The sequence below is a fragment of the Oncorhynchus mykiss genome, chromosome 7 (assembly GCF_013265735.2).
Source record: "Oncorhynchus mykiss isolate Arlee chromosome 7, USDA_OmykA_1.1, whole genome shotgun sequence".
Lineage (NCBI taxonomy): Eukaryota > Metazoa > Chordata > Actinopteri > Salmoniformes > Salmonidae > Oncorhynchus > Oncorhynchus mykiss.
This window is the reverse complement of record NC_048571.1, coordinates 24,958,017-24,975,019: the sequence shown is the minus strand read 5'-3', so window position 1 is coordinate 24,975,019 and position 17,003 is coordinate 24,958,017. Positions and strand designations below refer to the sequence as shown.

Below are 17,003 nucleotides of genomic sequence, written 5' to 3'. Positions count from 1 at the left end.
CCCTGGAAGCTTCCTCCCCAAAAACAGAACGATCAAAAACCCGTATCATCTCCTCCTTAAAGTCCTGATACTGGTTAGTACACTCAGCCCTCGCCTCCCAGATTGCCGTGCCCCACTCACGAGCCCGTCCAGTAAGGAGAGATATGACGTAGGCGATACGAGCTGTGCTCCTGGAGTAAGTGTTGGGCTGGAGAGAAAACACAATATCACACTGGGTGAGGAACGAGCGGCATTCAGTGGGCTCCCCAGAGTAACACGGCGGGTTATTGATTCTGGGCTCCGGAGATTCGAAAGCCCTGGAAGTGGCCGGTGGATCGAGGCGGAGATGGTGAATCTGTTCTGTGAGGTTGGAGACTTGGGCGGCCAGGGTCTCAACGGCATGTCGAGCAGCAGACAATTCCTGCTCGTGTCTGCCTAGCATCGCTCCCTGGATCTCGACGGCTGAGTGGAGAGGATCCGAAGTCGCTGGGTCCATTCTTGGTCAGATTCTTCTGTTATGCACGTGAGTGAGGACCCAAAAGCGGTTTAACAAAAACAGAGTCCTTTAATGTCAAAACACAGGTAAGACATAGATCCTCTTCAAATGTATATGATGGCAAAATAAACAACCCGCAGAGAGGGCGACAAATGAAACATAAAGTCCTTCTGAATATCACAGAAGAGTTCCCCTTCTAGCAGCAGAGGAGAATAGCTGGGTTAGAGTCCCCTTCTAGCAGCAGAGGAGATTAGCTGGGTTGTAGAGGACAGAGGTACCTGATCACACATAGCCTCAGATGAACAGGCAGATTCCGACAGGACAGGACAAGGTTGAAGCAAACGAGACGATAGTTTGGTTCTGGCATGAGAAACTCAAACGAGAATCTGACAAAGACAGAAGCAGGAACAGAGAGAGAAATAGAGACCTAATCAGAGGGAAAAAAGGGAACAGGTGGGAAAAGGGTGAACGAGGTAGTTAGAGAAGATGAGGAACAGCTGGGGGAAGGAGGGGAAGAGAAGGTAACCTAATACGACCAGCAGAGGGAGACGGAGTAAAGAGAAAGAACAGGAACAAGACATAATATGAGAATACATGACAGATTGCTACATTATCCATTTTGGGGGAAATGAGCACCTCTAAAAGCTCACAGGACATTACAGGGCAACTGTAATGTCAAGCAGTTGTGCCCGTGGTTCGATGTAGAGTGATCAGAGGATGGTTACATAGGTATGCATAAAGTGGAGGAGTGGGAGGCTTGTCTGACTCCAACAGCACTGGGAGTCACATGAGCCTTTTCTGTGGTGTCCTCAGAATGTAATGTTACTGCTCTACTGAGCATTCCGTCATGAGACTTTGTTTATTTTGTTCTGGGTAAATTACTTTTCCTGAGAATTCTTTCTAACTTGTTCTTGATTTAATTTTACGTGACTCTTGCATGAAATTAGTATTTTAAGCATACATTTTTGTATACTGTGTTGATAACAAACATTGATACTAGATAGTCCATGGCATCTACAGTTGAATTCGGAAGATTACATACACTTAGGTTGGAGTCATTAAAACTAGTTTTTCAACCACTCCACAAATGTCTTGTTAACAAACTATAGTTTTGGCAAGTCGGTTAGGACATCTACTTTGTGCATGACGCAAGTAATTTTTCCAACAATTGTTTACAGACAGATAATTTCACTTAATTCACAGTGGGTCAGAAGTTAAAATACACTAAGTTGACTGCCTTTAAACAGCTCGGAAAATTCCAGAAATGTATGTCATGGCTTTAGAAGCTTCTGATAGGCTAATTGACATAATTTGAGTCAATTGGAGGTGTACCTGTAGATGTATTTCAAGGCCAACTTTCAAACTCAGTGCCTCTTTGCTTGACGTCATGGGGAAATCAAAAGAAATCAGCCAAGACCTCAGAAAAACATTTTTAGACCACAGTGTTCATCCTTGGGAGCATATTTCCAAACGCCTGAAGGTACCACGTTCATTTGTACAAACAATAGTTTGCAAGTATAAACACGATAGGACCACGCAGCTGTCATACCGCTCATCAAGGAGATGCGGTCTGTCCGCTAGAGATGAATGTACTTTGGTGCGAAAAGTGCAAATCAATCCCAGAACAACAGCAAAGGACCTTGTGAAGATGCTGGAGGAAACAGGTATAAAATTATCTATATTCACAGTAAAAACGAGTCCTATATCGACATAACCTGAAAGGCCGCTCAGCAAGGAAGAAGCCACTGCTACAAAACTGCCATAAAAAAGCCAGTCTACGGTTTGCAACTGCACATGGGGACAAAGATTATACTTTTTGAAGAAATGTCCTCTGGTCTGATGAAACAAAATAGAACTGTTTGGCCATAATGGCCACCGTTATGTTTGGAGGAAAAAGGGGGAGCCAAAGAACAATCAATCAAATGTATTTATAAAGCCCTTCTTACATCAGCTGATGTCACAAAGTGCTGTACAGAAACCCAGCCTAAAACCCCAAACAGCAAGCAATGCAGGTGAAGAAGCACAGTGGCTAGGAAAAACTCCCGGGAAAGGCCAGAACCTAAGAAGAAGAAACCTAGAGAGGAACCATCCCAACCGTGAAGCACGCGGGTGGCAGCATCATGTTGTGGGGGTGCTTTGCTGCAAGAGGGACTGGTGCACTTCACAAAATAGATGGCTCATGAGGATGGAACATTATGTGGATACATTGAAGCAACATCTCAAGACATCAGTCAGGAGGTTAAAACTTGGTCGCAAATGGGTCTTCCAAATGGGTAATGACCCCAAGCATACTTCCAAAGTTGTGGCAAAATGGCTTAAGGACAAGAAAATCAAGGTATTGGAGTGGCTATCACAATGCCCTGACCTCAATCCTATAGAACATTTGTGGGGAGAACTGACAAATTGTGTGCGAGCAAGGAGGCCTACAAAACCTGACTCAGTTACACCAGCTCTGTCAAGAGGAATGAGCCATAACTCATCCAACTTATTGTAGGAAGCTTGTGGAAGGCTACCCGAAACGTTTGACCCAAGTTAAACAATTTAAAGGCAATGCTACAAAATACTAATTGAGTGTATGCAAACTTCTGACCCACTTGGAATGTGACGAAAGAAATAAAAGCTGAAATGAATGAAAATGAAATGAAAAATGAAAAAGTGGTGATCCTAACTGACCTACTACAGGGATTTTTACTAGGATTGAATGTCAGGAATTGTGAAAAACTGAGTTTATGCGTATTTGGCTAAGGTGTATGTAAACTTTCAACTTCAACTGTACTTGCACAAATTGTCCCAAGCAATTATATGGGAAACCAGACCATCAAGGAGAACCAGTATAGATGATAGATGGCTATTGCTTACAGTAAGTACTATATATTTCAGAATGTACAGTGCATTCAGACCCCTTGACTTTTCCCACATTTTGTTACGTTATAGCCTTATTCTTAAATGGATAAAACAAATTATCATCAATCTACACACAATACCTCATAATGACAAAGAAAAAAATGTTTTTTAGAAGAAAAAAAATGAAACATTACATTTACATAAGTATTCAGACCCTTTACTCAGTACTTTGTTGAAGCAGAGATTACTGCCTTGAGTCTTTGGTACGACACTACAAGCTTGGCATACTTCTCCCATTATTCTCTGCAGATCCTCTCAAACTCTGTCAGGTTGGATGGGGAGTGTTGCTGCACAGCTATTTTCAGGTCTCTCCAGAGATGTTAGATCGGGTTCAAGTCTGGGCTCAGGCTGGCTAACTCAAGGACTTTCAAAGACTTGTCCCGAAGCCACTCCTGCATTGTCTTGGCTGTGTGCTTAGGGTTGTTGTCCTGTTGGAAGGTTAACCTTTGCCTCAGTCTGTGGTCCTGTGTGCTCTGGAGCAGGTTTTCATCAAGGATCTCTCTGTACTTTGCTCCATTTATCATTCCCTCAATCCTGACTAGTCCCTGCTGCTGAAAGACATTCCCACAGCATGATGCGGCCACCACCATGCTTCACCGTAGGGATGGTGCCAGGTTTCCTCCAGACGTGACGCTTGGCATTCAGGCCAAAGAGTTCAATCTTGGTTTCATCAAACCAGAGAATCTTGGTTCTCATGGTCTAAGAGTCTTTAGGTTGATTTGGCAAACTCCAAGCGGGCTGTCATTTACATTATACTGAGAAGTGGCTTCCGTCTGGCTACTCTACCATAAAGGCCTGATTGGTGGAGTGCTGCAGAGATGGTTGTCCTTCTGGAAGGTTCTCCCATCTCCACAGAGAAACTCTGGAGCTGTGTCAGAGTGGCCATTGGGTTATTGATTGCCTCCCTGACCAAGGCCCTTCTCCCCCGAATGCTCAGTTTGTCAGGGCAGAGCTCTAGGAAGATTCTTGGTGGTTCCAAACTTCTTCCATTAAAGAATGATGGAGGCCACTGTGTTCTTGGGGACCCTCAATGGTGCAAACATTTTTTGGTACCCTTCCCCAGACCTGTGCCTCGATGCAATCTTATCTCGGAGCTCTACAAAGAATTCATTCGACCTCATGGCTTGGTTTTTGCTCTGACATGCACTGTCACCTGTGGGCCTTATATACAATATACAGGTGTGTGCCTTTCCAAATCATGTCCAATCAATATAATTTACCACAGTGGACTCCAATCAAGTTGTTGAAACATCTCATGGATGATCAATGGAAACAGGATGCACCAGAGCTCAATTTTGAGCCTCATAGCAAGGGATCTTATGTAAATACTTATGTAAATAAGGAATTTCTGTTTCTTATTTTTTAATACATTTGCAAAAATGTGTAAAACCTGTTTTTGCTTTGTTGTTCTGGGGTATTGTGTGTAGATTTATGAGGATTTTTTTTATTTAATACATTTTAGAATAAGGCTTTAGCATAGCAAAAAAGTCAAGGGGTCTGAAGTTTTTCTGAGTGCACTGTACATAAATATGTTTTATATATTTAACTAAGCAAGTCCGTTAAGAACAAATTCTTATTTACAATGACGGCCTACACCGGCCAAACCCGGACGACGCTGGGCCAATTATGCACCACCCTATGGGACACCCAATCACGGCCAGTTGTGATACAGCCTGGATTCAAACCAGGGTGTCTGTAGTGACGCATCAAGCACTGAGATGCAGTGCATTAGACCACTGCGCTACTTTTGCACTCAAACCATAAAAAGGAAAAACCAAGGAGACAGAGATGCCAAAAAAGATTCTTAATTTCATGTCATGCTCGAAAGAATACAAAAAGTGCCAGCGCAAAGTGCAATAAAGTGCTGAACAAAATAAAAAATAGAGCATTGTTTCTGCTTCTATGCTTCTATGCCATAACCGGTGATTGCACGGAAGATGGCATAGACGCTGAAATGTTTTTTTCTCACTTTATTGCACTGGAACGTCTATGTATTTTTTTGAGCGTGTAATTAAATAAAGAATATTTTTGGCATCTCTGCCTCCTTGGTTTTTCCTTACTATGGTTTGAGTGCATCGTCTCTTTGGACTCTGTTTTCCACAAAAGACAGGGACTCCAGTAAGTGGAGCAGGTCAAGTCATCATGTCAAATTAACCTGATGTATGCTGTAGTGCAGAGGTACCCTTCCCGAAAAACAGGCTTCTGGCAAACAGTTGTCACAGATTTTAGACGATTTGCCTCTAATTTGCCTAGAGGCAACCCTGGTCCTGGAGTACCACAGATACGGAAGTATTTAGTTCCAACCAGGCTGAATTCCACATATTAATACGTTATTATATTGTGTATTATCTATTGTTTGGGGGGGGGGGGGGGGGGGGGGGGGGGGGGGTGTATTGTATTGGGGAATGAGGTCTGTTGTGTATTGCATATTTTATTTGGAGGGTGTGGTGTTGATTGTGATATTGTACTTGTAACCAACCGGTTTACCTTAAGTTCCCCTGGAGGGATACATTCAAAGTTGCCTTGGTAAGCAACTCCAGTGTATATTTGGATTTGTGTTTTAGGCTATTGTCCTGCTGAAAGGTGCATTTGTCTCCCAGTGTCTGTTGGAAAGCATACAAAACCAGCTTTTCCTCACAGATTTTGCCTGTGCTTAGCTCTATTCCATTTATTTTTATTCAACAAAAACAAACTCCCTAGTCCTTGCTGATGACCGGCATACCCATAACATGATGCAGCCACCACTATGCTTGAAAGTATGAAGAGTGGTACTCAGTGATGTGTACCACTCTTGGATTTGACCCAAACATAATATTTTGTATTCAGGATATAAAGTAAATTTCTTTGACACATTTTTTTGCAATTTTACTTTAGTTCCTTATTGCAAACATGAGGCACGTTTTGGAATATTTTTACTCTGTACAGGCTTCCTTCTTTTCACTCTGTCATTTGGGTTAGTATTGAGGAATAACTACAATGTCGTTGATTCCATCATCCATTTTCTCCCATCACAGCCATTAAACTCTGTAACTGTTTTAAAGTCACCATTGGCCTCATGGTGAAATCCCTGAGCGGTTTCCTTCCTCTCCGGGAACTGAGTTAGGAAAGACGCCTGTATCTTTGTCGTGTCTGGGTGTATTGATACGTCATCAAAAGTGTAATGAATAACTTCACCATGCCCAAAGGGATATGCAATGTATGCTTTTTTAAATGTTTACCCATCTAACAATAGGTGCCCTTCTTTGTGAGGCATTGGAAAACTTCCTTGGTCTTTGTCGTTAAATCTGTGTTTGAAAGTCACTGCTCGGCTGAGGGACCTTACAGAAAATTGTATGTGTACAGAGATGAGGTAGTCATTAAAAAAATCATGTTTAACACTATTATTGCACACAGAGTGAGTCCATGCAATTTATTATGTGACTTGTTAAGCACATTTTTACTCCTGAACTTATTTAGGCTTGCCATAACAAAGGGGTTAAATACTTAAGACATTTCAGCTTTTCTTTTTTAATTAATTTGTAAAAGCATATTTCCAATTAGACGTTATGGTGTATTGTGTGTAGGCCAGTGCCACAAAATCAAAATTGTGTCCATTTTAAATTCAGGCTATAGCACAACAAAATGTTGAAAAGGTCAAGGGGTTTGAATACTTTCTGAAGGCACTGTAGACAGTATGCAGAAGTCTACTTTAACAATTTTACTTAACACGTTTACTTGAGAAACAGTGCACATGCAAAGCTTGGCAACAGAATGACAGTAAAATCTCCCTGTTTTTTTTACCTGGCCACATTTTCCAAAAACTCTTAAATATCTACTCTGAATAAAGATTCAAAGATGTCTGCAGAAAAAAGTGGAGTGTCAGCTACGATATAACACCTTGAGTTTGAAAAAATCTATTTTGCTTATTGAACAACAGTAAGTGAAGTTGACTCAACACCCGATAACAGAATGAAGGTAACAGAAGACACTAGACAATATTTCTTAAACCTACAGAAGGCAAATAGTTTCTGCAAAACGAAGTATAAATTATGATATTAGTATGCAGGGGCCTTAACTTCAAGATTGTGTTTTTATGTATTTCTAATACATTTTAAGACTTCTAGTAGATGATTTCTAATACCCCTTTTCCATTTTTGTAACCAGACATTTTTAAGATGGAAAATGGTTGAAAAATGCATCTATGCCTTCATTTCCCCCAAATATAGAATCTTAGCTTTCACTTCACACCAAATATTATATGCTCTTCTAAACAGCACATGTTGGTGCTCAAATCAAATTTTATTGGTCGAATACACAGATTTGCAGATATTGCAGCGAAATGCTTGTGTTTCTAGCTCCAACCGTGCAGTAATACCTAGCAATGAAAATGTCATTAAGAAACAATACACACGTATTCCAGAAAAATAAATAGAATTATTTGCACACTCTTGGCATTCTCTCAACCAGCTTCACGAGGTAGTCACCTGGAATGCATTTCAATTAACAGGTGTGTGTCACGTTGGTATAAAGGGATCGGGAGACAGGCGCAGGAATGCATAATAGTTTTTTTTTATTGACCATAATTACAGTGTGCCACGTAAAGGCACAGGGACGAAGACCAAACAAACACGTATACAAAACACAGGGTTGAAACCCAAACAAAAGAGTGAGGAGTACCTCGAATAAATTGGCCCATTAGGAAGTCCGGAACCCAGTTGCACAGGGAGGGGTTCAGACCCAGGACCCTGAGCTTAGTGATGAACTCGGAGAGCACTATGGGGTTTAAGACTGAGCTCTAGTCAATGAACAGCATTCTTACATAGGTATTTCTCTTGTCCAGCTGGGATGGGTCAGTGTTTAGTGCAATGACGATTGTGTCGTCCGTGGATCTGTTGGAGCGATCATTAAATTGTAGCGGGTCTTGGGTGCCGGTTAAGGTCTAGGGTGCTCATAGGTCATTTTACATGGTAATGACCACGACATAGATAGGAATGCAAGGACTGACCATCCATTAGATCAAAATGATAGTTTAAACCATGTTTTGAAGCTATACAGTGTTTAATACATGTTATTGTAGTGACCCGCACAGACAGCTGTGAGTTATGTGTTAGGTTAGTTGGTTGTGTTGTACGTACCAGCACCCAGTGTTCGCAGGGTCCAACATGCCAATCAACCTGCTATCTGCCAATCACGGGAATGTCTGGAATGTTCTGATGCTGGGCATCCTGATGGTTGGCGGAGGCGGGTTGGGCAGGGGGATGGAGCATTGGAAGTTAAGATCAGGTTTAGCCATTGTTCTCTCTCTTACGTCTGGTCTTCACAAGAGAAGGTCACGGTTATTTTATAGGGTATTCTTCATTTATTTGGCGTGGGCTACGGCCAAACAGTAGCCTGTGTGGAGTTGGGTTAATAAACCGTAAATTCGTAAACTCAATCCTCTGTCTGGAAAATTGTTCCTTTATGATCTAGTCGGGTTATTGGTTATCTAGTTACCTTATTATTTGGGTTCTGATGGGGTAAAACAGTTGATCTAAGATCATGAGTTATATTCGTCAAGAAACAATGGCTTTATCATTCATTTCAAATTAAAACAATTGATGTAATGCCAATCACAGACTGTAGCTTTAAGATTTCTGAACGCTGTAACCTGTTCACACAGAAAATCTGACAAACTCTTGAGTCTGACCAAGATTCAACATGAACAATATTGCAAACAATATTATTCTCTAAATGCATTCATTTTTTTGTGTAATTTCGTTAAGACACTCAATTTCTCAAAATGCATTCATTTTTAATTAGAAAATGCGTTTTTTGGACGCTTATGGGCGAACATACACACACACACTGCAGACCGCTGCGGACATCCCTTCCCACACCGTAAGATTTCATGACTACGGATAGATAGCGACATTACTCACGTGCAGACGGGAAATGCAGTTATAGGTAGGTTAGCTAGGCTACAGTAGAGAGTAATAGTTATTTTGGTTATCAGGCGCAAACTCGATTTTTTTCTAGGCTATGGATAATTCTGGTTGGAATTTTCTTGCGACTTTTTGAACATAATGAGTATTCGTGTTTAAAAAAATAATATGGCATTTTTAACGCTCATGGCCCACAGAAGAGACAACATGCCCAAATTGTCTTTGTAAAGCAAACTTAGCCTACTAAAATTGTGTTTCAGAGAGGAACTACAGGACACAAGTAGCCTGAAAAAGGCCAGTCATATAGCCTATGTATTTCAAGGTCCACAAATGATCAATAAACGTTTTGAACAAGTTTGCTACATCCTTATTTCAGACAGATGACACCAAAACTCTGACCAAGCCTACACTATTCCTGCGCCCTTTTCTCCTGACATCCTCTTTCAACAGACTTCAAGAGCGTCGGATGGAAATACGCACAGAGTAGACTACAGGAAGGAGAACCACGTCCAGTCGAGTTTGACACAACACCTGAACTACTGAGTGCTTCAGAAACACAGCTGATTTTGGAGTTGATCGAATCTATATGCAACGCTGTCCACCAATGATCTGCAGAATGAATACAATACTTCTGCGTAACTTTGCGAAGTTTATTTTATGCTGGAATGTAATTTACCTACATGTTTACGCACAGGTAAGTAGACTAGCCGATTTAGAGTAATATTGTTTGTATTTTTTGTGGAATAATGAATCTAGGGTTTCCCCCTGTTTTGTTACAGGAGCCTACTCTGTGTATATAATAAACCACATACATACGGAATTTGCATGACCATTTTACATAGGCTACCAGCAACATGATGCTAAATTATAGACACTGAGTGTACAAAACACCAGGAACAACTGCTCTTTCCACGACAGACTGACCAGGTGAATCCAGGTGAAAGCTATGATCTCTTATTGATGTCAATCAGTGTAGATGAAGGGGAGGAGACAGGTTAATTAACGGGCCATTAAACAAATGAGACATGGATTGTGTATGTGTGCCATTCAGAGGGTGAATGGGCAAGACAACATTTTTAAGTTCCTTTGAACGGGGTATATTATGATAGTAGGTGCCCGTTTGTGTGTGTCAAGAAATGCAACGCTGTCGGATTTTTCACGCTAAACAGTTTCCCGGGTGTATCAAAAATGGTCCAACACCGAAAGGACATCCAGCCATGTTTTAGTCAACATGGGCCAGCATCCCTGTGCAACGCTTGTGACACCCTAGTAGAGTCCATGCCCCGACGATTTGAGACTGTTCTGGCGGCGAAAGGGGGTGCAAATCAAAATTAGGAAGGTGTTAACCCTAATTGCTCCGGATAAGAGCGTCTGCTGAGTTACAGTAAATGTTCCAAAGGTTTTGTACACTCCGTGTATATTAGGGTGTAGGTATGGGGTGAGGGTTAAATGAGAAGCGATGTTAGAAATGTACCATTCAACTAGTAAAACATTTATTAGCCTATGTTTAGGCAGGCTATTGCAAGTCTAGTTGACAAAGTTCTTGGCATAATGAATTTGGTTGCTTTTGTCTTGCATCTACAATCCCCTATATTCCTCTACTCCTATACCCTTTCCTCCCAGTCTATCTTTTAAAATACTTCTGTAAATAATGGTAAAACTAAGATGGACCCCCCCCCCCCCCCCCCCCCCCCCCAACACACACACACACACACACACATTATGTTTCTTTATATTGGTGCTATTTCATGTGAAAATGTATTCTGTCATGCATATGTTCAGACTTGCCCACTTCTGTACTCATCAGTCAATGTTTGCATATTCATTGTTGACTAGTACTCAACATCCACTTTCTCCTTGAATGCATTTAAATGAGGCGGAAGTATGAGCACAGTGCGTCAGCGTGTGGCGATTGCTTACTGTGTGCCAAATGTATATGACATCTGTTTTATTTATGAAGTGTGTTATGCTACAGTATATGTCATTGTCAATATGACCTTTTAGATTTTTATCAAAGTTTATATCAAAGCCACTTTACCATTTCTCCTCGTTATGTTTGAGCTCAAAATGACCTCCGGGGTGAAGATTCCCCTAGGTGCAGATCTAGGATCAGCTTGCTCTCCCCAATCCTACCCTGAACTATTAGCGGGGGGAAATGCTAAACTGACCAAAGATCAGCATCTAAGGGGCAACTTTTTGGAATCAATGCTGCAATCTACTCCGCAGGTTCATCCAGAGGTCGGCCTCACAGCACAGGAGCAGATGTACCTGCTGTATGATGTCAAAGTCGCGTGTCATCAGAACATCTCCACACACAACCCTGCAGGTAGGCAAACACTGACTTACGTACATAATTTTACTCTTTGGGCAGCATAGGTCATTTACAACCTTTTGTTTGTTTGTGTAATCGGTACCCACTAAGTAGATGATTGGTCTACCTCGCTTTAGCAGAGCCCCATTGGCCAGCGTGTTTCCGGGTGGATCCAGACAGACCTTTATGGTAACCGTAGCAGCCCGCCATACTTCAATCCCGTCTGGAGAGACCAAATTCCATAACTTTACGTGTTTTCGTCTCCCGCGTATTGGAAAAGGGGTTTGGGTTTTGAGAGACGGGCAAACACTAGCCTGCTCCACGTCTGCTCACGTTCTCCCAGGCTTCACTCAGTCAGAGGTTGGAGTTGGTGAAAGAGACTGGATGTGGTGCTGTTGCATGTACACTGACAACGCTGAACTCCTTGCATTTCTCACATTGTCAGTCAATGCTCAACATGCGATTTACTGAATTGAGTAATGCTTCATGCAAAAAATGTGTAATCTGATATTTATCCAAATTATTTCTCACCCCCCACCCAAATTATCATAATTATTATAATATATTTTTAATTGCGGTAACTTGAGACAACTTTCAATACAGCATGGATGAAAACTACAATTGGCAGAAGTGGTCTTTGGGAAAAATAACTGGGATTATGGCAACCACTAAAAACATTTTGAAAAATTCATCTTAGTTTTCTCATATAGGCACTCTTGAAGAGCGGAGGGAGGCACTTCTTGAAAAGCCTTTATTTACTTGGACTACCACTGCAGTTTGATTAGACAAAGATGACTTAAGATCACAGATATTATGCTGTGTCTCTCCCTAGCCACGGAATCTGTGGGTGCTGAAAGGAGGATTTATTCCATTAATTTGAATCTGTGCCAATTTGCCAGCCCCAACCCTGCGGTTGTTTCTCTTTCTGGCTGCTGCACTCCATGTTATTATCCTTCGTGTGTCCGCCCACATTCTGTAGCAGTGTGAGAGCTGGATAAAAACAAAGCGCTTTGTGTGTTTGATCCAGAATCTACCAGTCGTTAAAACCAGGTGGGAGATTAGAAATGTCAGAACGTAAACAGATATTGGAGCATAATGGATAATTAGTGTGTTTTATTGTTTGGTGACAGTCTATAGTAAGTAAATCCTGGCTACTTAGAAAAACAGACCAGCTTCTGATACCCATCCAAATTTAGTCATGACGGAAGTCTTATGGTTTCACTGGGAGGCATTATGAAAATACAGTTTGCTATATACTCTGAGAGATGCAGAAATGACTGTAACACTTTATATTAAGGGTCCATTATAAAACATTAATAAGGCATTTACAAACAGTTTGCCCACCATTTAGTAATCATTATTCCCACGTTTGTAAAGGTTAGTTAGCTAGTTATTCACTCACGTGTGTGTGTGTGTGTGTGTGTGTGTGTGTGTGTGTGTGTGTGTGTGTGTATATATATATATACACACACACACACAACATGACCAAAAGTGTGTTGACTTGCTTCCATTCAGCCACAAGAGCATTAGTGATGTCGGGCTCTGATGTTGGGCGATTAAGGCCTGGCTTGCAGTCGGAGTTCCAATTCATCCCAAAGGTGTTCAATGGGGTTGAGGTCAGGGCTCTGTGCAGGCCAGTCAAGTTCTTCCACACCGATCTCAACAAACCATTTCCGTATGGACCTCACTTGTCATGCCGGAACAGGAAAAGGCCTTCTCCAAACTGTTCGCCACAAAGTTGGAAATACAGAATCGTCTAGAATGTCATTGTATGTTGTGGCGTTAAGATTTCCCTTCACTGGAACTAAAGGGCCTAGGCCGAACCATGAAAAACAGCCCAGACCATTATTCCTCCTTCACCAAACTTTACAGTTGTCACTATGGTAGGTAGCGTTCTCCTGCCTGCCGCCAGCCTCGTCCGCCAGACTGCCAGATGGTGAAGTGTGATTCTTCATTCCAGAGAACGTGTTTCAACTGCTTCAGAGTCCAATGGCGGTGAGCTTTACACCACTCCAGCTGACACTTGGCATTGCGCATGTGGGTCTTAGGCTTGTTTGCGGTTGCACGAACAGTTCTTGTGCTGACATTGCTTCCAGAGGCAGTTTGGATCTTGGTAGTGAGTTCTGCAACCGAGGACAGATTATCTTTACGTGCTTCAGCACTTGACGGTCCCGTTCTGTGAGCTTGTGTGGCCTACCACTTTGCTGCTGAGCCGTTGTTGCTCTTAGACATTTCCACTTCACAATATCAGCACTTACAGTTGACCCAGGCAGCTCTAGCAGGGCACAAATTTGACGAACTGACTTGTTGAAAAGGTGGTATCCTATATACAGTAAGGCCATTCTACTGCAAATGTTTGTCTATGGAGATTGCATGGCTGTGTGCTCGATTTTATACACCTGTCAGCAATGGGTGTTGCTGAAATAGCCGAATTCACTAATTTGAAGGGGTGTCCACATACTTTTGTGTATATGTAGTATATTTCCTTAAACATCCTGTGTTGCGTGCTTATTCTTTTACCAGGTACTGCTGGAATGTTTACCAATGGCATGCATCTATTTGTGAGAAATTACACTGGTCTCTCAACATTTATAAACTATAAATAGTGCTCACTTTAGATTAGGGACTGCAAAAGGACTTTACTAATCATTAGTAAATGGTTTTGTCGTGGAAATTCTTACACAGGGACACCTCAAAGTCAATCTTAAATTAATCATTGTTTTATTGTCAGCACGCTGGAGAGGTTCCAACCAATTCAATGCACCATAGTACACATATCAATCAGCAGCTCTCCTTGGGCAGACCCAGCAGTTGTCTTTTATATGGCTATACACAGACAAGTTAAATTTGCATGATTTAGCATAATTACTTAATCATTACCATTTTGTTTCATTCATGTGACCGACCAATACCGGTTCCAAACGTGTGACAGACCAATACCCCACGAGACTTATTTCTCTCTTAGCTGAGACCTTGAAACTGAGATATCTTTAGTTTGTTCTCAAAACACGGTCTGGGCGTTCTGCCAAATTGCAGCTACTGATAGTGAGGATTTGTACAGTCAGCCACTTGCATGAACACAGAAATTGGTTCTTAGAACAGCACATGAATAAAAGACAGACATTTGTTATAGGAAAAGCACAAACATTAAAATTCCCATTACAGTTTATACATGTGAGTAATGATTAATAAATGGTGGACACACAATTTTTATAAATGCTGAATAAATGGTTTATTATGGACCCTTATAATGTTACCGAAATCACATCAATGAAACCACTTATTGGCTAAATGATATTCTGCCTTTCATAGGAGTAAAATAAATACAAATTACAAACATTATATAACCCCACTTCCCCTCAATCAGTGGTGTATTTGTCTGTTGTATTTGTTTTTTTTAGATAATTTAACCCAGATCTAAATGATAACAGATAATTCTGTTCCCCTATAAGACTGTGTTCCCTTTTCAATTTTAAATGGGGCAATCTGGGATTGGTTCATTCCATTTGAGTCTTTAAATGTAGGATATATAGCAATTACAGTGCCTTGCGAAAGTATTCGGCCCCCTTGAACTTTGCGACCTTTTGCCACAAATCAGGCTTCAAACATAAAGATATAAAACTGTATTTTTTTGTGAAGAATCAACAACAAGTGGGACACAATCATGAAGTGGAACGACATTTATTGGATATTTCAAACTTTTTTAACAAATCAAAAACTGAAAAATTTGGCGTGCAAAATTATTCAGCCCCTTTACTTTCAGTGCAGCAAACTCTCTCCAGAAGTTCAGTGAGGATCTCTGAATGATCCAATGTTGACCTAAATGACTAATGATGATAAATACAATCCACCTGCGTGTAATCAAGTCTCCGTATAAATGTACCTGCACTGTGATAGTCTCAGAGGTCCGTTAAAAGCGCAGAGAGCATCATGAAGAACAAGGAACACACCAGGCAGGTCCGAGATACTGTTGTGAAGAAGTTTAAAGCCGGATTTGGATACAAAAATATTTCCCAAGCTTTAAACATCCCAAGGAGCACTGTGCAAGCGATAATATTGAAATGGAAGGAGTATCAGACCACTGCAAATCTACCAAGACCTGGACTTCCCTCTAAACTTTCAGCTCATACAAGGAGAAGACTGATCAGAGATGCAGCCAAGAGGCCTGTGATCACTCTGGATGAACTGCAGAGATCTACAGCTGAGGTGGGAGACTCTGTCCATAGGACAACAATCAGAGGCCACCTGGGAGACACACCAAACATGTGGAAGAAGGTGCTCTGGTCAGATGAAACCAAAATTGAACTTTTTGGCAACAATGCAAAACGTTATGTTTGGCGTAAAAGCAACACAGCTGAACACACCATCCCCACTGTCAAACATGGTGTTGGCAGCATCATGGTTTGGGCCTGCTTTTCTTCAGCAGGGACAGGGAAGATGGTTAAAATTGATGGGAAGATGGATGGAGCCAAATACAGGACCATTCTGGAAGAAAACCTGATGGAGTCTGCAAAAGACCTGAGACTGGGACGGAGATTTGTCTTCCAACAAGACAATGATCCAAAACATAAAGCAAAATCTACAATGGAATGGTTCAAAAATAAACATATCCAGGTGTTAGAATGGCCAAGTCAAAGTCCAGACCTGAATCCAATCGAGAATCTGTGGAAAGAACTGAAAACTGCTGTTCACAAATGCTCTCTATCCAACCTCACTGATCTCGAGCTGTTTTGCAAGGAGGAATAGGAAAAAATGTCAGTCTCTCGATGTGCAAAACTGATAGAGACATACCCCAAGCGACTTACAGCTGTAATCACAGCAAAAGGTGGCGCTACAAATTATTAACTTAAGGGGGCTGAATAATTTTGCACGCCCAATTTTTCATTTTTTGATTTGTTAAAAAAGTTTGAAATATCCAATAAATGTCGTTCCACTTCATTATTGTGTCCCACTTGTTGATTCTTCACAAAGAAATACAGTTTTATATCTTTATGTTTGAAGCCTGAAATGTGGCAAAAGGTCGCAAAGTTCAAGGGGGCCGAATACTTTCGCAAGGCACTGTATATAGCTTTGTTGTTTTGATTCCGAGATTGTTCCTTTAAAGGCAATGGCCCAATTCTAATCATTACTGCCCGGTGATCTCTCGTTCAACCATCAATACGGGCTAAGATCACTCACGCACCTGATCTCAGTTGCATCCATCATTAGCCATCCTATTACCTCTCCCTCTGTGTTATCAAAGGTCGGAGTTCACTTCAAGCCTGCTAATTGAGCAGCCTAAGGATGGCTGTATCTACAGTATTTGAGAATCATTCTGTACACCTGAAATAAAGTATTTCCTCATTTACCAGGACAAATATACAGTGGCAATTTTCCCGACACATTTTATGTACTGAAAACCCATGAGTAAAAA

At 41.4% G+C, this 17,003-nt stretch overlaps 1 protein-coding gene across 1 annotated transcript in view; it reads left to right on the top strand.

Annotated features, from left to right (window-relative positions):
• Positions 1-9,688: 9,688 nt before the first annotated feature.
• LOC110527560 (parathyroid hormone 2 receptor-like) overlaps positions 9,689-17,003 on the top strand; it is a 49,355-nt gene continuing 42,040 nt past the window's right edge. The window contains exons 1-2 of the mRNA XM_036983048.1: positions 9,689-9,973; positions 11,506-11,605. Coding sequence (XP_036838943.1) covers positions 9,866-9,973; positions 11,506-11,605 — 208 coding nt within the window. The 5' untranslated portion in view covers positions 9,689-9,865. The remainder of the gene's footprint in view (positions 9,974-11,505; positions 11,606-17,003) is intronic.